This window comes from Dreissena polymorpha, chromosome 6, assembly GCF_020536995.1.
Source record: "Dreissena polymorpha isolate Duluth1 chromosome 6, UMN_Dpol_1.0, whole genome shotgun sequence".
In the NCBI taxonomy this organism is placed as follows: Eukaryota; Metazoa; Mollusca; class Bivalvia; order Myida; family Dreissenidae; genus Dreissena; species Dreissena polymorpha.
This window is the reverse complement of record NC_068360.1, coordinates 27,244,721-27,270,173: the sequence shown is the minus strand read 5'-3', so window position 1 is coordinate 27,270,173 and position 25,453 is coordinate 27,244,721. Positions and strand designations below refer to the sequence as shown.

General features: G+C 34.1%; 2 protein-coding genes across 3 annotated transcripts in view; both read left to right on the top strand.

Moving 5' to 3' along the window:
• LOC127833837 (uncharacterized) overlaps window positions 1-25,453 on the top strand; it is a 216,826-nt gene that overhangs the window by 105,924 nt on the left and 85,449 nt on the right. The gene's annotated exons all lie outside the window — the stretch shown is intronic.
• LOC127833838 (uncharacterized) lies at window positions 5,747-10,383 on the top strand. Of its 2 annotated transcripts, none has more exons than XM_052359329.1 (2): window positions 5,747-7,109; window positions 8,765-10,383. In XM_052359329.1, exon 1 carries the CDS (start codon window positions 5,986-5,988, stop codon window positions 7,102-7,104), a length of 1,119 nt encoding a protein of 372 aa, XP_052215289.1. In that variant the 5' UTR covers window positions 5,747-5,985; the 3' UTR covers window positions 7,105-7,109; window positions 8,765-10,383. The 2 variants fall into 2 exon arrangements, with proteins under 2 accessions (XP_052215289.1, XP_052215288.1); XM_052359328.1 differs by having other exon boundaries at window positions 5,758-7,109.

The window sequence follows — 25,453 nt, the reverse complement described above, 5'->3', positions numbered from 1 at the left end:
TTGGAAACATTATTTGGGAAATAATCTATTTATTTTTGTACATAAGTTATGCAAGATTTTGATATTTTTATATCATACCATCATATCCATTTTCTTAATTTGCAATAAAATAATAAAATGTCACAGTCCGACAGACATTGTCTAGTTAGATCGGTGGTCTGGCTAGTAAAACTGTGGGCTAGCTTGTCCGACTGGTCGTACATAAATATAAAAAAAAAAAATACTGATTCATATAACTATAAATAACTGCTGCGAAAACCTTTAATTTTAATGTGTAAAATTACTCTTGTATCCGTTATTTACATTAAAACAAAACTAGTTTATTTAAATAAACGCGAAGCATTCACATGATTCATGGCTATTTTTAGACGCAAAGGAGAGCTTCCTGCAGAAATTGCTTTTTTCAATTGGTCAAGTTGTCATGAATATTAATGATTTTCTGCAGTGTCGTAAAACTGTAGAGCATGATTGTACGACTTCTATCAAAAATCAGTATTGTCAATGTAAACATTTTTGCGTAGCAGACAAGATAATGTAATTTAAAGAATGGCTTTGTTCAAGTTCGGATTTTTGTCCGACAAATCAGTTAATAAAAAAGAATCTGACGCTTAACTGACACGAAATGTAAATATGAAGAAACACGAAAACGTCAGTTTTATCCTAGTTGGAAATTCGAGTCAGTTCCCATGGCTTGAATTTGACGAAGAAAAGCAAAAAAAGGGTTATTTTATTGTTTTACTCTATGCATAAAAAAATCTGGTGTTCACTGATTATTTACTGATAAATCCTGATGAAACAGCTACATGACACAATTGTGTTCATTTGCTATGTCATTTATGGTCTAGTAGACATCAGGTTCGGGCTAGTTTATTTTAAGAGGAGCTGGTCCGACTGTCTTGCTGTAAAAAATTTTATGTCGAACCTTGCATATGCCCAAACTGTGCTTAGATTGCATGCCTTCGATGAATTTTTACATATTTCACAATTAAAACGGGTCTCCCCTTCAATCTTTTCAACGATTAGCCACGAGAATTGTCCCTTCCACTCGTTCAATATTGTTGTTTTTTGTTTAAGTTTGGACCCATCGTGTCGCGTTTTTTTTAGCTTTTCCGACTGTGTCGGCAACTGAACATACAACATCGTATAAGATCTTTTCTATAATGTCTTTCTTAACATTCAACTAATTGGCTCACTTTGCGTGCAATATGTTAAAAGCGTGTTTTTGCATGCTTTGCAGATTTTTAGGACGCTGTCTGGTTGTTTTTTGACAGATAGACTGTACATGCTGCTTTTATTGAAAAAAATGCGCTTTGTTACACAAACCCGATAGCCATTCTATATAATATAAAGAAGTGAAACTCCAGCTGCTGGAGCAGTATTGAATTTTCATTAAAAACAATTAGTTGGTCCTTTATTTAAGGCAAGTGACCGATTGCCCAAACAGTACAAAACAGCACAATACAGCACAATACAAACCAACATAAACACAAAATATGAATAAAGCTGGGGTCACCGCCTTGGAACGGTCAATGCAAAGCATTGGGGGTTTAAACCTGGTTATAGAGCGCTCAACCTCACACTTGGCCCAGCAATATTCATAATACATTTAAGTGTAAATAAAATTTAACGTCATAGCATTGTAACTCAAATTAAACAATAATAAAAGGGAATTAAAACGCATTCAATTTAATTACTATTTAATTACTCAATTGCATTGAAGATACAAGAGTAACAGAATTACAACTTTTTGACGAACGATCAAATAAAACTATTAACAATTGTCAACTACATTCCTTCTTTATAGAAAAGATTTGAGAATATAGAATCATATAGTTAATATCTCAGATAATCATCGCGCAAATACAGGAAGAAGCAGCAATAATGGGTGTAAAAATTCCATATTACATAGCTTGGTTGTTTATGTGACTGCTAAACAAATTAAAAATAATTAAATCAAACAAGAAACGCCTATCAGAGAGAAAATATAAATAAAATGGAACGTTATAAACCCAATGACCTATGCATGTAGATTACAACTTGGAAAGTCGGTCGTATGACGTCACAAAAATCCATAATGACGTGAACAAATTCCAAGGGCAGTACTAAATAAAAATATTAATGGGGCTGTGCTACTAATAAAACAAGTTTAGGTGATTTAATATTAAGAAGCAAATGAATAAAAATGGTAATTCCATTAAAGCGACATTATTGGAATCAAACAGTATATAGGTGTTTTGACATCTGAAGACAGAAATGATTTGATGTACGATTTGATTCCAAATGTAGTTTACATGCAGATTTGTTCATACGACACAATGACACAATTTTATTCAACAGTGAAAAATGCCTATAATGTAGTATTCATGCAGATTTGTTCATACGACACAATGACACAATTTTAATCAACAGTGAAAAATGCCTATAATATCACTAATGATTCCAAATTTTAAGGGAAGAAAGATATAGTGAATCAAAAACCATCAAACACGTGTTTTTAAGTACATAAGCATCATATCCTTTTGATAAAAACAAGTTAACTAAATTGAAAAGTTTAATATGAACATTTGGTTTAACATATTTTAATTTGCGGACACGCTTCAAAACATCACCGTAAAATGATGGATGGGAGATTCCATTATTTAAATGCCATTTTAAAGAAACATTATATTTTGAAATTAAATCACCATACTTAGAGTAAAATCTAGCAAATTTATTTCTTAGGTTATGATACAAAAAGCCTTGTTTTAGCAATTTTTTAGTTAATATTAGATTACGATCATTAAAATCTTTAATACACGAACATGCTCTGGCATAACGTACCAACTGCAAAATGTAAATACCATAGGAAGGTCCTTAGGGATGTTGCCATCTAGAAACGGAAAATTTACAATTTCAAAGTTAAAATCGTCCCGTTTGTCGTATAAACTAGTTTTGATCAAATTATTATTAATAGTTAAATGTAAGTCTAAATACGCAGCGTCTGTATTGGATATACACGATCTATTGAGGACTAGTTCTTTTGGGTAGATTGTGTGAATATATTGTTCAAATAATGGGTTGTCTAAATTAAGTATGTCATCAATGTACCTACTAGTAAGGTTAAAACAATTAATCAAATCTACTTGCTTAGTTTTAGATAATTCTAACATAAATTCGCTTTCATAACAATATAAAAAAAGGTCAGCTATAAGTGGCGCACAATTAGTACCCATAGGAACGCCAATAATTTGTTTAAATATTTTACCATTAAATTCAACAAACAAGTTATCCAAAAGAAAAGTAAGTGCTGCACAAAAGTCAAGACCAGTCCAAATGATGTAATTATCTAATATCTGATTAGTAAAAAAAGCTGTTTTAGTGTTTAAAGCTAGATACAAACATTTCTCTCTAGCAAAAGTTTTTTCAATCAAAGAAACAAGTTTGGATTTTATTAAAGCGTGAGGAAGCGTTGTATATAGTGTCGAAAAATCATAAGTACTTACCTGTGACACCTTATATTTTTTATTTTCAATTTTATCAATAACTTCTAAGGTGTTTTTTATTGACCAAAATAGGTTAATATTACTATTTTCATAAACTTAATTACAAAATTTAGCTATATGATATCTAATAGCACTCAATGCAGATGTAAGATACACTGATAATTGTTTGGTGGTACAAGACACTGAATTAGCGATAAAACGACTTTTATATGGCGTCTTATGTAATTTAGGTATCCAGTAAAGTGATGGCAATTTCTTGTCAGTAATATTGACTATTACATTTAACTTAATGCATTGGGCAATATGGTCGGTAATAATTTCATTAGGTTGCTTATTGTACTCACAATATGATGTAGTTTGTGAAAGTTCCTGTGAAATAGTTTGAACATAAAACACTCGTCATATTATGATAACATTATTAGCAGCCTTATCAGCAGGAACTAAGACGAATTTAGATTTTAAGTCTTCAAGCAATTTACAGAGATTTTGTTTATTAAATTTAGGTGAATGTGGTAGGGCCAAAGGATGTGTATCATACAAACATATTTTATTCATGGCCATACTAAATATTTTTGTTTTCCAATCATTGAGTGCAGTAATTTCAGCATTTTCCTTCCTGCACCATTTAGTGCAATAATCATGTAAGGATGTTACGATATTCTTAATGCAGTCATCAAAATCAACAGGAATAGGCAGTCTGTACTTAGGGCCTCTGCGTAGCAAATTTCTAAGGTTTTTATTTTGAATGAAATTAAGGTCCCCAGTAATAACATGTCCAACTGGACCATATATATATTTAGAACTAGTACAGTCACATAATGTAGGACAATTTCTTATTACATTTATATCTGTGGAAATAGAATTATAATTAAAAACGATACTTCTTACAGGTTTACTATATTTGTAGCAAATAAGTGGTGATTCAGTATTGCGGAAATAAGGGGGAATCAACAGACGTACATTTTTATCATTGAATATTTTAGGAAGGTCAATTAAATCAAGACCTTTGTTACAAAACTCAATTTTGATACGATTTCTAGTTTTGTTAAGTACATTTTCAATAAAAGGTTTAAGATAGTAGTCAGTGAAAGATTCAATAATACAAGCACATTCATATAGAGGGTCAGATTGAAGTATACAAAATGTCCCCTCATCCAAACTTTAGTGAGGGATGAAGGGGCATTATTGGAGTATAGCTGGAGGCTGAGCATGTATAAATTAGCATATCGTTCTAGCGACTCGCTCTTTACAGAACCGGTTTAACCGATTGAAAATCATTTAATTGAGCGAACCCCATGACGTCAACAACCACATTTCTCATAAGTTTAAAGCTAGGCGTTTTTTGTGAATACCCGTATCATGGGAGGGAATCCAATACATATGGGATTAAAAAACAATCTTCATAAAATATGTAAAAGGGTTGGGTTTATACATGCTCAGCCTCCGGCTATACTCCAATAATGCCCCTTCATCCCTCACTAAAGCTTGGATGAGGGGACATTATTTTCGTATAGCCTTCAGCTTCACATGTATAAATTAGCATCTTTAAAGACAAAAAACGCCTGCATAAATAACAATTAGAACATATACTCAGTTTAAAAAAGAACAAATCAAAACCAACACTGAGCAATACCATATGCAAGAAAAATACATTTATTTTCCCAAATTTCATTGAATATCAAATTTGTAGGATACATGTAAATATCAACAAATTCAATAAGAAAATGAACATATGTAGCCTAACAACCATAATTATTGACATTACTGTAACAATGTCATAATGATGAAGTATTCATAAACAGAGAAAAATCCCGTCCTAATATTTAATTAAAGTTTAACGTTACTTTGAAAACACGCAGTTTACAAAACTTTTTGAATCAACAGACTCCCTCAAATAGAACTTTTTAAAATTCTTATCTGATGTCCAATCAGCTGTACTTAAGATGTCTTTAAGTCTACAACCTTTTGCATATGCAGCTGATGTAGAGGCACTTCGAAATGAATGTGCTTTAAAATAATCAGTGTTTATACCTGAAAGGTCCAACACACTCTTTAGCCATCTAGCAATAGTACTAGATGTAACTGCTTTATAAGTCACATAAGAAATGAACAATTTTGAAGATTTCCTAAGTGGTTTCGTAACTCTAATATAAAACAACAAAGAATGCAAAATGCATAATTCTATTACGTCATACTACTTCCGAGACCACATGAGATGCGCGCCGAACCGTGACCATAATATCAGTGCGCTTTCAGAATTCATCGTGTATAGACGAATTCTATTGCTCTGCTAGTTTAGTGGAGTGTGACCGTGACAAAAATTTATTGAAAACAACGTTGTTGTTTTAATTATATATGTTTTGTTTTTTCATTATAATAAGAATAACGCGGTTATTCTTGATTTGTTTGCATTTATAATAATATAATTTATTTATTTTTTAAATAAAAGTGAATAATTGATTAAGAATAGTCACGCACTGAATGTAGTAGCACATGGTTCAAGATGGCGGAATCAATGTTACTGACTAAAGGAAAATCCCCTGCCGGTGGCAGTGGCGATAAAGAGAACATTAATGTGCCTATTCAGGTTGAAAAGCCTGCTACTGTTTCTAAACAGCCTATGAAAAAACCAGACAAACCTCAAAAAACTGACAAAGATCCAACAAAGGAGGTGCTCCTTATTCTGCGTGAGTTAAACTCAAATGTCGTACAACAAGGTGAGAAATTAGAAAAGTTGAATGGTAGAGTTGACACTCTTTATGAATGGTATGACCACACACCAGATGTTCAGTTTGAGGGAGACTATCATGAAATTGACGAACATGAACAGCAGCCTGTTGACATTAATTGTAGTAACACTATTATAGATGGTGTTCAGTCAGAATGTGAACCTGGTAAAAATTCAAGGCAATGTTTCAAAGGTTTGTCCGACAAGTTTTTGTTCTCCGAAAAAGTTGACAATGAAGTCAATGATGATCTTGCTATGTTTATCAACACTTCGTTCCGAAGTGGTGTTTCAGAAGAACGTGTGACAGAAATTTGTAAGGATGTCCATAGGCCAGTAAATTGTGAGGCGTTGACAAAAACGAGGGTAAATCCAGGAATCTGGCGCCTTTTGAAACCTCAAACACAAACTGAAGATGCAAAAATGCAGTCTATTCAGAATAATGTTGTGAAAGCCTCTATTAACATTGCAAAATTGTTAGATAAAGAAGGCCAAAATGTTGACGCTCAGTCGTTAGAGTGGGGAACTAATGCTCTTGCTTTGCTTGGACAGTCAAACAAGTTAATAAATAACAAGAGAAAAGAGTCACACAGGAATGATTTGGATCCAAAGTTCTATCCTTTGACTTCTCCAAGTTTACCATTCACTGATTTCCTGTATGGTAATGAAACGGATGTGAACAAAAATGTCAAGGACATACAGGATATGAGCAAGATTGGAAAAATTGGAAAGTTTTTTCGTGGACGAGGATATCGAAATATGCCATATAGGCGAGGAATACGGGGCTTCCGAAGAGGTTTTCGGGGCCGTGGATATCCTGGTTTCCCTGGTTACATCAGGACTGAGGACAGAATTCCAGTGCCTGCAAAAAACCAGAGGGAGGGGCAGAAGAAATAAGTCAGGTTAGTGATAAATTTGAAGCCGGTAGAATACGGTATTTTGAAAAAAATTGGACTAAATTAACGAATGATCCAAATGTCATTGATATTATAAAAAGTTGTCATATACCTTTTATTGATAATAGGAGACCAACTAGATTAATTTGTAGAGAAACAAATTTCAATTCTACAGAGAGATCTGTAGTGGAACAAGAATTACAAAAATTGCAAGAACAAAAAGTTATTAAAGAGGTTTCTCATGTTCCAAATGAGTTTCTTTCTCCTATTTTTGTTGTTCCCAAAAAGACACCTGGGGAATATAGACTGATTTTAAACTTAAAAGAGTTAAATAAATATATTGAATATCACCATTTTAAAATGGACACCTTTGAGTCTGCTCTAAAAATGGTACGTCCAGGTTGTTTTATGGCATCTGTTGATCTCAAACATGCTTACTATTCTATTTATATAGCTGAGGAAGATCAAGTAAAACTCAGATTTACATTTTCTGGTCATGTTTATCAATATTGTGCATTACCAAATGGTATTTCTTTTGCCCCGAGAATTTTCACTAAACTTATGAAACCAGTTTTTGCTGCATTGCGAATGCGTGGTCATCCAAATTCTGGTTTTATTGATGATTCTTTACTTCTTGGTGATACATATCAAGAATGTAGACAAAATGTGGTTGACACAGTTTTGTTGATGACTGAACTAGGGTTCATAATCCATGAAACAAAATCGGTTCTAATTCCCACAACAAAAATTACCTTTTTGGGTAATGAAATTGATTCTGAGAAAATGGAAGTATCTTTGCCAGTATCTAAAGTACATACTTTAATCTCAGAGTGTTCAGTTTTGTTTTACAAATCAAAAGCAACAATTCAATCAGTTGCTAGACTTGTAGGTCTAATGGTTTCAAGTTTTTCCGCAGTAGAATATGGCCGTTTGTTTTACCGGAAAATTGAAATTGGTAAAATTCAAGCACTGAATAAAGCGAAAGGTGATTTTTCCAAATTAATGTATATCACATGCGAAATGAAAGTTGAATTGAAATGGTGGATTGATAATTTAAGTTATCAAAAAAGGCTTATTGATCATGGAAATCCTGATTTGTCAATAACCACAGATGCTTCAACACTAGGTTGGGCTGCAAAATGTGATGGCCAAGAAATTGGTGGCAGATGGTCAGTTGTTGAAGCTACACATCACATTAATTATTTGGAATTATTAGCATCATCTTTAGCTGTCAAAGCATTTTGCAAAGAAAAACACCATTTGCATGTAAGAATTTGTTCAGACAACTCTTGTGCTGTAGCATATATTCAAAACATGAGTGGTTGTAAATCACTAGATTGTAATGACTTGGTTCATGATTTGTTGGTTTGGTGTATGAATAAGAATATTTGGCTATCAGCGACTCATATTCCTGGTGTTAGCAATATTGCTGACTTTGGTTCAAGGAATTTTAATGACAATATTGAATGGCAGTTGAATAAGGAAATTTTTTCAAAAATTATTGACAAATGGGGATTACCACAGATTGATATGTTTGCATCTAGGGTAAATACCCAGTTGCCGATCTTTGTTTCATGGAAACCAGATGCAGACGCAAAATATGTAGATGCTTTTTCATGCGACTGGTCAAAATTATTGATGTACATATTTTGTCCTTTTAGTTTGATCGGACGGACTCTGGCGAAGCTCAGGAGGGACAAGGGCGAATGTATTATGATACTTCCACTGTGGCCAACTCAGAACTGGTGGAACAGTTTCTTGGAACTATTGATAGATATTCCGTTAGTGATTCCAGTCGAAAGGACTACACTGATGATAGCCAATACGTCCAAAGTACATCCTTTGGCAGGCAAACTCCAGTTAGTTGTTTCTCGATTATCAGGAAATCCTTTGAAGACAGACAAATTCCAAAACGAGCTGTTGACATCATGCTTGCTTCATGGAAACCTTCCACTCAAAAACAGTACTCGGTATACATTCGAAGATGGTTTTTGTTCTGTAGTAAAAGGGAGATTAATACACTTCAAGTTACTGTGAATGATGTTTTAGATTTTCTTACACAATTATTTGACAGTGGTTTGTCATATGACACTATTAATATTGCACGAAGTGCCTTGTCATCATTAGGTTTTTTGTTAGACGGTTTTGTGGTTGGCCAACATCCGTTGATTAAAAGATTTCTCAATGGTGTTTTTAATTTAAGACCATCTAAGGCAAGGTATAAAGATGTTTGGGATGTGAATATAGTGTTGAAGTATTTAAAAAATTTACCTGATGTAAGGTTATTGACATTAAAAAATCTTACATTGAAATTAGCGATGTTGATTGCCCTGACACAAGCTAGCCGAGTTCAGTCCTTAAAGTTATTGACACTTGAGGGCCTTAGGCAAGGTCATAATTCTATTGTGTTACAGTACAGTAACTCTTTAAAACAATGTAAGCCTGGTAGGCGTGTACCATATGTTGAATTAAAGGAATATTTTCCTGATAAAAACATTTGTGTTGTACATACTTTGAGGGAATATATCAAGCGAACTGAACCTTTAAGAAAAGGGGAACAATTGTTATTCATCAGTTATTTGAAACCATACCATGCTGTGACTGCAAGTACTATTAGCCGATGGCTTAAAACAGTTATGCATTTAGCTGGAATTGACATTAACGTTTATAAAGCTCATTCAATAAGAGGTGCATCAACATCCAAAGTTAGTCAGTTTGTACCTATTAAGGAAATACTATCTGTTGCGGGATGGAATAATGCTACAACGTTCAACCGGTTCTATAATAGAGACATACAACAGCAAAGATCCTTCTCGGATTCTTTATTGGATTCTTCACAATAGGTTGGACAACTACACTGGTATGTAGAAATTTCTACATATGTCATAAATTTTCTCTGTATTGCTTTAAAGTCTCATGTGGTCTCGGAAGTAGTATGACGTAATAGAATCCCCCAAACAAACGAATACTTACCAAGTTGAAGTTTGGTTGGGATTCTATGTAGTCATATATCTACTGAAGAGATCACATGCCCACCCACAGTGTTAGTTATGAAATGTTTTTGTGTATACCCTCCCAGGAAATTGTGCACGGAGGTTGTTCTTAATATCTATATAGGGTGTTTGTGCTCTATGTTTTCGAAAATTTATGGTTTAAAGCTGTTAAGTACTGATATTATGGTCACGGTTCGGCGCGCATCTCATGTGATCTCTTCAGTAGATATATGACTACATAGAATCCCAACCAAACTTCAACTTGGTAAGTATTCGTTTGTTTGGGGGATTTTTCATCCTTAAAATGTTCAATCTTCATAACATAAGGTCTACCTAACTTGGTAGTTTTCAATAAATTAGGAAACACACAAATAAGCACAGCCCCTTCTTTTTTCATACAAGACAAATCCATAGAAATCAAAGTTTGAGCTCTAGGTGCATTTCCTAATGCCAAAAGTGCAACCACTTTAAATGTTAACATTTTTAATGATAAATTACACAATGGATTCAAAGACTTTAAAAAATTCAATACAAGAGTAACATCCCACACAAACTGGTATCTAGGTACTGGAGGACGAGAATGAAAAACTCCCTTCATAAATTTCTGAATTAAAAAACAGTCTTTACACCACTTATTTCCAAAAAAGGGTAATGTTTGCATTAACATTGATTTATGAGTGTTCAACACAGAGTATGACTTGTTAATAGACCTTAAATGCTCCAAGTATTGAAGTACAGTTACTTCAGATGAGTTAAAGGGAGAAGTTTCCCTGCACATACACCAAGACATCCACTTCCGCCATGCAGAATCATACTGTTTGAGAGTTCCTCTTCTCCATGCAGCCAAGATGATGGTTGTAGTCTCTGATGAAAGTCCTCTACAACGGAGGGCCTCCCCGATACAACTGCCGCGACCAAGTCGAGTCTCTTTGACAACGGGTGAACTTGTCCATTGTGTGGTAATGTCAGGATGTCTCGATGTCTTGGAAGTCTGACCGGAAAATCAGAAATAATTTCCATTAAACAAGGAAACCAAGGTTGTGTCCGCCATAAAGGAAATATAACAATTGCTCTGTCCACAGCATCTTCTTTAATTTTGCAGATTACCTTCCCTACTAATGAAAACGGTGGAAAAATATATGGTTTAGTATCATGCCATGACATATGAAAAGCATTAGCAAATATTGCACCTGGCTCTTGAAACCATGACACAAATAGCTCGGTTTGCTTGTTTAACCTTGATGCAAATAGATCAATCAACGGTGTAAAAAACTGACAGCAAATTCTTTCAAAAACCTGTTTCTTTAACATCCATTCTGATGAATCAGAAAAATTTCTGGAATAAAAATCAGCTTCAACATTTTTGACACCTGGTATATGAACGGCTGTAATAAATATGTCCCTTTTAATACACCAATACCATACATCCCTGGCTATAGAGTCCATAACACTGCATGTCATTCCACCCATATCATTAATATACTTGATGGCGGTTACATTATCTGATTGGATTTCAATATGTTCATTACAATAGTCTGAATAAAGGGATTGCAAGACATTAAAAATTGCCATCAGTTCCAAACTATTTATGGATAATTGCATTTCATTTGTCGTCCATCTGCCATTAGCATATTTATTATTTTGGGTATTCACACCACCCCATCCTTGAAGAGAAGCATCAGTCTTGCAATGACAAGAAATGAGTTTTGGTTTTATGCTTTTACCATTTTTGTCTCGCACATTGTTAAGCCACCAGATAATGTCATTTCTGGATGATATTGACAACTGAATACTATTGTCAAAGTTTGACTCTGAACACAAGCCAGTAAGCTTGTCTCTTTCTAAAGATCTATAATGTAAAGGCGCTTCTAACACTGCATTAAATGCATTAACTAACAACCCAATAAAAGACGCTAAACGTCTTACAACAACTAATTTTGTTTTTAACAACTTTTCAGCTTGTTTATGTATTTCCTCCAACTTTTCTTCTGTTAAAAATACTCTGAAAAGTACAGTGTCAATTACAAACCCAAAAAACACTATTCTTTGTGTGGGAACTAAAACAGATTTCTTGTCATTGATAGAAAATCCCAGTGATGTAAGAATATGGACAACTGTATCAGTATTGTTTTTGCAATTAGCTAATCTCTTTGTCTTTATTCATTGTTAAAGAGTCATCAATATAGTACGAACAGCGTATCCCAATCTGACGAAAATATGAAAAGACTGGTTTCAACACTTTAGTAAACACATATGGTGCCGATGCTAAACCAAAACACAAACACACAAATTTATATAAATGGCCATTCCAATAAAATTTCAAAAACTTTTGACTTTCCGCATGTATTGGTATATGAAAATAAGCTTGCTCCATATCAACATCATCTTTTTGCAATAAATCAAGAACCACCTTAAAGGTTTCTTGTTTAAAATGATTGTATTGAACAAACTCATTTAAAAACTTTAAATTTATAACAGGTCGATATTTCCCGTTCGGTTTTGGAACAATAAACAGTGTTGAAATAAACTCATTTGGTTCGTGTATAGTTTCAGCGATGGCACCTATTTCTATCAAGGTCTTAATTTCTTCCTCCACAATCTTACGCTGTTCACTTATAAAGGGAATTTCCAAAGGCACTCTTTTTTGAATAGGTTGTTTATCAAAAACAATCCTGTAACCACTGACAGTATCTAAAACCCATTTATCTGAGGTTAATCTTCTCCATGAATCAATAAAGAACTGTGTCTTACCTACCATCGATCTATTTTCCACTTGGGGATTGGCCGTATCCACCTCGTCCTCGAAAACTGCCACCTGAGAGACCCCTTCGAAAAGGTCGCCCGCCTCTCTGTGGGTATGGTTCAAGGAAACGGCCTACACCAGCGCCACCATAATTTGAATAATTGGAACTGCCTCTGTATGGCCTGTGAGTTGGACGTAGAGTCTTTGACTTCCACCATGGTTTTCCTGATCTTATATTAAACATTGAGTCACAGGCTTTCAGGTCTTTTGTAACATCATCTCCAAACAACTTGGTAGTGATTGGCATACTAACATTGCATAGTGATGCATACTTTTTATTCAGGTGTGGCCTAATACCATATCTGCGTTTAACAGAAATATTGTATTGCACTTGACCCATTAGAGTAAGGGCATCTGCAATATATTCCTTGCATTGAACTTTAACATTTGACTTTTTAACTGTTTCTGCCAGCTTGATAATGGGAACCATAGCAGCAGTCAAAATTGCCTGCACATCTTGCAGCCCCTTATCTGAGGCATGGCCTTTTCTATCCATTATACGCCACACCTCGGCATTAACAATAGGAGGGCAGGCTTTGTCAAGGTTCCCAGGAATTTTATATTTAGAAACAATTCCCTCAATGTCACAAGGTGAACTACAAGCTAAATTAATTATATTAGCAAGGGAATCAGCAATATGTTGACCCTTCTCCATTGCTTTGGTTTTGGGAGGCGACCATTCCTCGTCAGAATCATTACAAATTTTCCTTGCCACACTAGAGCCATGTTCATTGTCCGAAATGTGTTCATTATCCGAAATATGTTCATTGTCCGAAATGTCATCTCTATCAATTGAGACGTGAATATTGGGTCTGTCATAAAATGGTCTTCTGTCAGATTGCTCGGCAACTAAACCAAGCTTTTGTTTCAATACCAAAAGGTCTTCAGAAGACAAATTATTTAAGTCCATAGTTTGTTTTTTACTTTTCGAACATGAAGGCTTTTGCGAATCCGGTTTAGGTTTCTTTTTACTTTCAGGTTTGGATTTTTTAGAAGGATTTTACAATCTTTTTCCCTTTCACCAGACTTTTATGTCGTTTTTCGGTACAGACATCGTCTGTACAAGCATCAATTGTTTGAGCAACGTATGGCGTATCGACAATGTCGAAACCAGAAAATTCAGTATCCGACGAGTCGGATAGTCTGAGGACATCGTCCCCACGAGTGCTGGTCATTTCAATTCTCAAAACCAAAGCTCTGGACAGCGTCCTAAAGCGCACTCAATATAAAATAAAAATCACCAAGTAAGACTTACCAACCGAACACGTGGTCCAAAAGAAGAATAGAATTAACGTGCACGATGTTGTAGCTTCGAGCGCTAAAACGATTATGAGAAATGTGGTTGTTGACGTCATAGGGTTCGCTCAATTAAATGATTTTCAATCGGTTAAACCGGTTCTGTAAAGAGCGAGTCGCTAGAACGATATGCTAATTTATACATGTGAAGCTGAAGGCTATACGAAAATAATAAGTTTACATTCCTTATCAATATGCGCCAACGAAGAAACAGAAAGAGAGCAAAGTGCACTTAGTAATTTATGTTTACCCCCATTTTGTAATACTGTGTAGCAATCATTTAAAGAAAGCAGACGTTTAAATTTACGCCTTAAGTTACCATTTTTCCTTATGCCATGTGAACGTTTATTTCTTAGACGTTTACTAAAAAGAGAAAATGAATTTATCGATTTATTTTTAGAAATTGTTTCAACATTTAGAATATTATCATTTAATCCAAGTGGGTGAGCTGATTGCAAACGTTTAATCCATTCAAATTCTGACATGCACCTTGCTTTTAATTGGCACTGACTTGAAGTACTATCATTAAAAATAAGTTGCTCCACAGGTTGAATTGAAATATTTGTTATGCTATGACCTGTTTTATTAAAGTGCTGGTAAATGAAGTTATAAAATTTATTGTTATTTTTAATTTAAAAAAAATGTTCCCTAAAACGTGTTTTAAGTGATCTACCCATCTGCCCAACGTATTGCGCACCACAACAGGGTACATTTCAAGTAATAACATAAACCACATGCACAGAATTTCATGAGACATCGGATTTAATATTAACTGAAAATTTGCGGTTATTAACCGATGAAAGAATAAAAGAGGACATATTTAAAAACTTGCAACATAAACTTTTCCTGGAGTTGCACTTATTTATTGTAGGATACCGATTTCACGGAGCTAAATTACGCTGCGAACTAGAACCCAGCCGCACTGTACCTCCAATGAAAGATGTTCGAAGTAAACTTAATTTGACTGTAGGTTTAGAAAAAAGTAATTGTCTATAATTTAACGGCAAATGAATACTACGTGTAATCGGAATTCTCAATGGTGAGAGAACAACTTTCGGGTTTTTAGTAATCAATCTGTCCATAGGTTATTTATTTGGGGAAACCACCAATCTTATAATCACATTAATACACATTGCCAAGTCAACATACATAAAAGAGTAAGAGGCAGCTTGTCAGATAATTGTCTGTAAAATTTCAGTATAACCTGCAGAACTCTCAATTGATGAACATACACGTTAACTTTATAAGTACAGAGAATGTATAAGAATCTAAGTATAAGAAAGGTCTTAAACAAGGTTTCTTAAAAAATAATAAAAACACAATACCGCCACCAGCCTCTGAAGGCTGAAAATATAACAACATCACCGAAAAAATCTTTTATACGCGAAAAGAAGTCAATAAAAATCGATACAAACAGATGTAAAAATAATATTCGTAATTTGATTTTGTAATTCTTAATTGTACGACAAGGTTTTAAAATAAATACGTAACGGACTTGAAAATACGACCCTTATCTGGAGCTCTTATATGTATATACTGAAAACATGTGAACACTCTAGATGTCACATTTTTTGCCCAATTTTCATGAAATTTGGTCAGAACATTTGTTTCCTTGATACAAGAGTTGAGTTGGAAAATGGTTCTGGTCAGTTGAATAACATGGCTGCCGGGGGGGGGCAGTTTTCTTATATTTATATAGTAAAAAAAAGCTTGTGAACACTCTAGAAGTCACATTTTTTGCCCAATCATCATGAAACTTGATGAATAGATTTGTTTTATATATATCTCAGATGAGTTTGCAAATGGTCCCGATGGGTCAATTAACATGGCTGCCAGGGGGGTGGGGAAGTTTTCCTTATGTGACTATATAGAGAGAAACCTTGTGATTAAACACTATATAGAAGTCAAATTGTTTGCCTATCATTGTGAAACTTAGTCAATACATTGGTTTTATTGATTTCTTGGACAAGTTGGAAAATGGCTCTGATCGGTGAAACACACTTTAGCTCACCTGATTGATCAGGATTGGTCTTTGTCCGCTGTCAGTCCGTCAACATTTGCTTTGTTAACGCTCTAGCTTTCTCATTTCTCAAGCATTCTTTATCAAAATTGCTGAAAGATCTCAGTCAAGTTTGATGATGAGCAAAATCACATAATTAATGCCATAATTATTGCTCTTAGATTGTCCAAATTTTCATTATATTATACAAAATCCTTGTAAGCAAAGTTTGATGTTTGGTAAGGGGGGTCAACTCAAAATATAGGTCACCATTTCAAATCTGACAAAAACAAAAACACTCCCTACGCCAGAGTTTTTGGTTCAATAATGATGAAACTTGACCAGGATGTTTGTCTGGTCAATATCTAGGGCATATTTAACATTAGGTAAATATTGAATGAACCGACTCCTCTCAGGTGAGCGAATTAGGGCCATCTTGTCCCTCTTGTTTAATTCATCATTTCACACATGAAGTTCTAGAGCTGCATGTGACTTAACATGGTCATATTCTTAAAGAACAAAGTCTGAGAAGTGAAATTTAGTGAATACATGAACATTTGTGTCTTTTTGAACTTGTGAGTTTGAGTAAGATACACATAGTCGCCTCTTAGTGTTTGTGTGTATTTTATGCTCAGTTAATTAATTGTATCAGTGTATCCCCAGCGAAAAATGTTCAAGAACAAACAGTCCGTTCTTAAACATTCTAGAACTGTTCTAGAACTAACGACACTGTTCTTGAACAAAGATTCATGTTCTTGAACATGGTTCAAGAACTTGTATTAGTTCTTGAACAGTATGTTCAAGAACTTATGTAGTTCTTGAACTAACAATACTGTTCTTGAACAGGAATTAATGTTCTTGAACATGGTTCAGGAACTGCTATTATTTCTTGAACAGTAATTTAACAACATATATAGTTCTTGAACTGTTCAAGAACAAAGATTTTTTCTTTCATCAAGTTGTAAGAATTTGGTTCAAGAACTGCTATTAGTTCTAGAACTGTTATTATCATTGTCAAATATTTCTTCTAGAAATTTTCAGGATAAATTCTGGAACTACAGATTCTTTCATCTTTAGGTTGTGACCCTGAGACTCAAGAACCATTGTGTTGAATATTACGCTAAAGAACCATTGTGTTGAATATTTATGTAAATATTAATTTGTTGGTGTACAATTACTTTGTTTCTGCTGAAACATTGAAAACAAAAAGATGTACTTTTTCAGATCTGGGTCTTTTACTCAAAACTCCCCTCAATAATTAAGGATATTTTTAAGATACTGTGACTCAGTGTTTTTTAATCCCAAGTCGATCAGTTTTTCTAATATTAAAAGGTAAAGGTTTATGATTAAGCTTGTACAAACTATTTGACATTTCGTATGATAACCACAATGCAGGTGATGCAAAATTTTATTTAAAGATGGCATGTCCATGAGTGCTGGGCATTAGTGAAATACATGCACTAACTTCAGGACAGACTTTAATGTACACAAGCGTATCAATTAAGCTGTCGGCAGGAATCACATATTTGATACCAGTGGCTGTTATAGGGACAAGATGTTTTCCAGCAGGTAACTGAGAAAGTTGTACATCTTCACAAGAGTCATACTTTTCAAGAACTGCATAAACTACACCTGAATCTGAATTGATAACAAAATACGCAACACATTCCACATTACTATCTTCATATAAAACATAGCTACAGGCTCGCTTCTTCATTCGTGTGTAATTCAATGAACAGAAATTACGCCCATTGATACTTATCCTTGAAATTAATTTCACATTCCTATCACTATCAACACCCAGTTTTACAAGTAAATTCTCAGTTCCATCATTTCCAATTGCTGTCATTTTCCCAGAAACATCACAGTTTTCCGCTTTGTATGTTTTTTTCCAGATTTTTTGTTGAACTTCATGAAGAGATTTTCTGCGTAGTGTAGCTTCTACTTGTTTGTACCACATTATTTGTTTTGTAACTACACCTGTTCCATGTACAGCCTGCAAAAGCATAGCATTATTGTCTTCAAAGCCAAAACAACTCCAGGCCCAGAGTGGGCCCCACAGTTTCACATAACTAACTTAATTAACACATGTGTTGTGGACATTTAGTCCACAGCATCCTTCCCCATACAATTTTGAAAATGATGAGTAAAACTGGTCCAATAGGCGTTCTGCTCTCTGTAAGCTTGATGGCATTATATGATCTCCAAGGAGAATGTACACTGCCTCAGAAAGACATGAGAAGTGGGCTAGATAAACCTCAGGCAAAATTCCAACTAAACATGGCACTGCATAGAAAAGTAACCATGCCTGTAATTCAGTAGCCTTCAAATTTTTGTAAATCTTTTCTAAGTCGCGCGGTAGTCTTTCAATGCTTGTTGGAGGCTGTATATTCTGTAGATGGGTGGAGATTTTTTTCAGATGTTTTCCAACAAAGTAGGCCTTGTTGCTTTCTGTTGGTGAGAACCACTTAGACATAAGTACATTGATTTAATATAAGGATAAAGCATTGAACACAAACATGGCATACGTCCCGATCTCGGTGGGGCAGTCCTGCTTTTGGGGTATTTGGTCCGGCGTCATGATATGAGACAATTTGGCCCAACATTGCTAAAACACAACGAACGTTCTATAAATTAATAATAAAAATGGCTATTCAAGGTCTGTCTTGGTAAAACTTACTATCACTAATAAATCCCTTTATAATTGCCCCTTATTATACAATCTACTTCTACTCCAGTGCACCAGTGGAGTTTTTGACACCTTATCAGTAATTTATCGGCAAATTATTGAATTTATTAGGCATTCACACCGTGATGTTTTATGATATGGGTCGCTTATTGCTATTAATAGATGTCTCGCACTGATATAAAAGCGGACAACGGCCCAATCAAATCCAAAGGCAATGTCGATTAAACAACCAGAGGTAAAAAGACCTGTCAAAACACAGATTGTGTATATCAAACAAATTGAATGCTTATCGATACACATTGATGTTTCACATAAATTCATTTTCATTTTCGACTGATTCTCAGAAAATAGTTTTTACATATTGCATCATAAGTAAATTGGCGATTGGTCCCTCTCCTTATGCCCTCCTGTTTGCTAATTTTCATCTCGCTTATTGATGGCAGCTTTTATCAAAACAATGACTTATATAGGAAAGTTGTCTGCACAACCGGAACTGTGACTTTGTACATGTAGGTATAACTTGTTTAGAAGTATATTTGCATAACAATAGAATATTCGATTATAAATTTTGGATTTGATTATTCGGCTGATTTTTGATTATTCGAATATTTGGTCCCATCCCTAGTAATTATTCGTCAAAAGTGATTTGTTTGCATATACAGTTATTATATAAGACTTATTATTAATTTAAGATCTTTGCTAAAAGAATATACAAACAAGACTTAATATCTCAGCCATAATATTACTGATTTATATGGTTATCATTATAGTATTCAGATATTGCATACGGATATCCCGATACAAATTCTGGCATTCATTTATTTTCATTGTCTCAACACTTTCTTCCAACAAATAACCACTTACTGTTAGACCAACAATATTCTGACTGGTACTTAACTCTATCTAAAACCATGGAATATCCTAACCCCATTATTGCAGTAAATGGTTTATATACACTATTTGAAGTACATGTATGATTATAAAATTAAGAAATTTAGTAGCACTAGATAAAGTATCACTTGTGACCAACTCAATAGCTTTAAAAGAATTTTGCAAACAGAAATGTCCATGGGGTATAACATTTAACTTTTATTGAAATGTGAAATACATTTTTAAAAGCTGAATAACAGATCTATTAACATATTTCTCTTGACTATACTAATGGCACAAGATTGGGATTGCTTATTTGATCATTTGAATTGATAACACACTTGAATAATAATAATTGAAATGCTATGCCTTAAAAATGTTCTATGGTCCAATTATGACATTTAAAAATTATTCAGTGCCCATGCTTCAATAGCTCCTATAATCAGATTACCCTACCCATTGAATACCTGAACATTGAAATATATAAATTAGATATAATCACTCTGCAAATTTCTTTGTGTGAGTGTAGTGTCAGGCAATTTGAAAAAGATCTACAATCAATCGAATTTCTTTCATATCATACTTGACATGTAACTTGAAGCCTTGGACTTAAGTATTAATGGTTCCAATATGAGTACCATATCTGAAACTTTCAATTTAAAATGCAATGGTGATCAGCAATTAAAGTTGCAGCTCAAGGTCAAAGGTCACGAGTTACATGAGTTATTAAAGACTTATGACTTAAAAAATATGATTCATAAGTCTCAGACCAAATAGTTGGTATGTCACATCTGATAGATCCTGTACAAAGATGTTTAAATGGAGCCCTTTGGAAAGAAAAATGGCCATGCCCCAAGAATCACATTTTTTGCATGGATTTATTTAACATAATAACTTCTTCTGATAATCCACAATGCATACAGCTTTGATATTTTGTATGTAAAATCAAAATGTGTTCCACTGAAAAGACTGTTTATTTCCCCTGGGTTTCTAAAGTGGAAGTGCTCCACTGTCACATAATTGATACATACCTGCATAGTTAAAATATTTTTAAAATCGTATCTACAGGCCAAGTCAGAGGTGTAATATTTGGCATGTAACATCATATAGTGGTCCTGTACTAAGTTTGATTAAATCCTTCTTTGGGGTCAAAATCTGCCTTCTCCGTAGTTGTTGAGACTTAAATATTTTATATTGTACATCAACTTAACATACACATTTGATGTGTTATATGACCTCAGATTTTGGTCCTTGAGAAAAAACTGTTCAACACATGCCGCTGGGGTAAAAATTGGCCATGCCCATAACAGAGGTGAGCAATCAAAGGCAGAATGCCCTCTAGGTCTAAAAATATTCATAAATATAACAATGTTCTTTTTATAAATATCTGCTTGAAAAGCGAAAATATGTATTTCATAAATAATTTTGATGGTAAGTTGAAAATATTGTTGTTTATACCCCTTTAAGCTACTGTAATCCTTTAGTTCAGAAATATTTCAAACAGCTTTATTGAGAAAAAAATATGTTCTTTGGTCCAACAAGTTTCTATTATGTTTTAAAACTAATCAATATTCCTCACAATATTTTGAATAGATCAGCAAATGAGATACTGGACTAAAGAAGAGTCCTTTGTGTGAAATAGACATGTTAAAATATCCACAAATATTAGTGTTCATTATCCTTTAAGCTGAAGAATGTTCAATACGATATTTAAGCAAATTAGCCAATGGTTTATTTAACCAACTCCAATAAGCATTTGCAACTTATCAAAATTTTATTTGTATTACTTCTTTTGCAATTGGCCTGTCAGACTTGTGTGAAATAGTAGTTTTGATATTGGCATTCTTGAATAACTTTAATTTAAATAATACTTACAACACTTTTAAAATCAAGTTTGTTGAGTTCCTATATATGTACTTAAGTTTTGCTCGATTGGTCATTGTCGGCTTGGGTGCTTCTTATAACATGTTCTCTGGGTACTCTTAAGAATATTTTATGTACCCCGGGTACGAAAAATATACTAACACGTACCCAGTCAATTTAGACTGTACCTGAGTTTTATTTCCACTTGAAATCCAATGTTGTTTAACGCCCTACGGAATACGAAACAAATTTGTCTTTGAAAAAAAGTTCCTCAAAAGTTTCTATAATATAAAGGCCATTTTACAAAATATTGACATAAATATGAACATAAATAATTTGAAAAAAAGGCGATAACGACCAATTTAGTGTTATAATTTCCGGGTACGTTTCAGTATATTTTTCATACCCAGGGTACATTGAAGTATACTTAGGAGTATCCTGGGTACATTTAAGCAATACCCGAGGCTGACAATGACCAATGAAGCTTAAGTTTCTATTCGAAGAATTGGCTTGTATACTGTGAAACCATTATTATTCGTCCGACATTAATTTTCGCCTTTTTCGTCCTTCGACCGATGGACAAATTCATGATCCTAACGAACAATCATGTACCATATTTGAAACAAATAAGACTGAATTACGGTAGGCATGAGGCATTTAAATCCAGCGTAATCCACGCATATTACACAGGGCTCGAAATTAACACTCGCACACTCGCAAAATGCAAGAAAAAGATTGCAAGGTAAGTTATAAGCCACTAGTATTTTTTGCAAATTAAGAAATAGTGAAAAATACGAGTTATATTGCTTAATGCGTTCGACGGCGTGAACGCTAAACCGTAGGTCAATTTTTTTGAACGTCCGAATACCCATATGCGGAAGCGCGCACCTTGTTTGTTGACTGGTATACTTATAATACATATACACAAATGGTATTGATATAAAGAACATGAAACAGTCGACTATTCACACTCAAGTTAAATCCGGTTTTGACACAAAGGGGTGTGCATTATACAGTGTACTGACAACTGACATTTCCTGTAAAACGCGAATGCAATAAGGCTGTATCGAATGCGTCGACTTCGTTTAGGTATAATAGTGTTGATTAGCGCTAATTGTTAACAACTTTATTACCCATTGTGTGTATTGTGTTTTTGAGGGGTGTTGCAGATTATACAGCCTACACGCGGCGAATCCGGATTAAAGACAATTCTATTAAACGCAATTAAAATATGACGATGTGTGATCAACACCTGACATATATTCTGCGCTTTGTTACAAATTAATAAAGAACATTTTGATTTGTGTTTGGTTGTTTAGTTTTAACTGCATCTACTATTTTTGTACATGTACATAAAAACCCGTACCTTTGTTTTTTAAATATGACCAAAATAATTTGCTTACGCTTATTATAACCCATAATGTTCGCACCTTCTCTAATTGGCGCCGATAAAGGTAAAGATTGTTATCAGTTTGACCGTGATAGTAATGGAAAAAGACTAATTGGCAATTGTCTTCGTTGTTTAAAACACTCGTTAACGATTATTCAGTCCCACTTATCTGCTTATCATAACAAAGAACGTGTCAATGACATTAAATAATAAGGGACAGTTACTATCACCTAAAATAACAGACTTGTTAATTGGCATATGCCAAACAAGGCCCACCTCCTGCAAGTGACTACCAAGTGTCACCTCTCTTTCCCCAGCACGATTTTTTCGCAACCGCGTATTACATGTATTACAAACAAATCGGACGTTGTTTTTTTTTAAAACCAGAAATGGACGAATTTAAGAGCGGACGAAATAGTCATTTTTATGAAAAGGGCGAAATTTTGTGCCAACGAAAATAAATGGTTTCACAGTATTGCTGTGTACATGCCCACCTTGGGTTGGTCAGTATAATTGGCTTGTATATTGCTGTGTACATGCCCACCTTGGGTTGGTCGGTATAATTGGCTTGTATATTGCTGTGTACATGCCCACCTTGGGTTGGTCGGTATAATTGGCTTGTATATTGCTGTGTACATGCCCACCTTGGGTTGGTCGGTATGTAGACTTTTTTGTTCTGCTTGATATCTAGTGAATGCATTGGTGTACAATCTTGCAGATTAGTTTGATGGTTATTTGTGAAAAACTTAATGCACCTGTTAATGTTTTGGAGCAACGGTCAAAGTTTAATGTCACAAGGTTCAGTGATTTCTTTGGTGGAAAGTAATAAGCATATAAAGTTTTAAAGGTCGAGGTAACATGATCTGGTATCATAATATTGGTTTGCACAGACAATCTAGAGAACATATTCATGTTAGGACATATTGTGCAATATTTGTAATTTAATCAGAGAACATATTCATGTTAGGACATATTGAACAATATGCGTTACGTATTCGGAGAACGCGTTCATGTTAGAACCTATTGAACAACATTTGTGATGTAATCAGTTTTTCAATCACTGCCTTCCCCACATGACATGTGTAAGTTATTAAGCGTTAACCACTTTACCACAGGAATAAAAGCATTAAAATATATGTCTTTGATATAGCATTTTATGTCATGCACAGTCTTTCCATAAACCCATATATAAATCTTCCTTTGAGAGAGCTATGTTGACAATTATCTCCGATATTTCTTGCTTCAAATTTGTATATTCTGCCTTATTTGTTTATCCCATAGATTTAACTAGATTCCCAGATATGTTGTTTGAGATAACTTTTTAGATCGACATGTGTGTTCAAACAGGACTGATATGCCATCTTGGTTTTCAATTGACTGCATATTTTTGGCAGCAATTGAAATAATATAGGTCGTGTCATATTTCCAAACAATATTTACCTAATAAGATAATATGTATAATGATTTATTTTCACTAGGTCTTGGTTGAGTAATGCGATGTACTTTCTATATTCCTTACTTTCTATAAATTTTGAAAAATTTGAAACTAAAAACCAAGATGGCTTCTGTCTTCACAGATTTGTGCAATAAAGATTTAATGCACAAAATATTGCAGTCTACCAGACTCTGTATATTACATATACCAAACAGCACTAGCGGTACATTTGTTTTAGTATAACTACACATAATATAAGTACTCTTTATTGTCCCCTTCCGGTTTCAACGGAGGGTACTTATGGTTTGCGCTTTGCGTGTCCGTCAGTCTGTCACACATTTCTGGACCCTGCGATAACTTAAAAAGTTCTTCATATTTCTTCAAGAAACTTGAAACATGGACAGATGGCAATATGGAGATTATGTACGTCATTTCATTGTGTTTCTACGTCAAGAATCAGTGTGTTTTTTCACAAATAGGAGAATGGTGGAGGGGCCCGTCCAAATGCGAAAAAACGCGTTGTTTTTTATTAAAAGGGGAAAACAAAAATCACACTTTTATTTGTTATGATATTTATAATATGAATACACATGTAAGTATGAATGTAATACAGTCAATCTTGTATTTAGAGACCACTAAAGGGAGTTACCAAAAGTGGTCTCTTAATAAAATGGTCTTTAAATGAAAAAAAGGTTATTTGGAATGAATACGGACCTTTGATTTTAAATCCAGATATAGGATTATCTCTTTTTGACACAGCAATTTCTGCTTTTGTAATCAAATGAATCTAAATATAAATAAAATGAATAAACCAATTTTTTACTTAAAATAAGTTGTATTTGTTCTCTCTAAATCTAAATACAATGTAAATAATTTGCACGGATAATGTGTTTTTCCGACTCCAAACTCATTCGCGATTAAATTTACGTGCACTTTTACTCTTCGACACTTCCAATACCGGAATGTTCTTATTTAACGTTAATACTTTCCGTTTTGACATTTTAATTTCTGC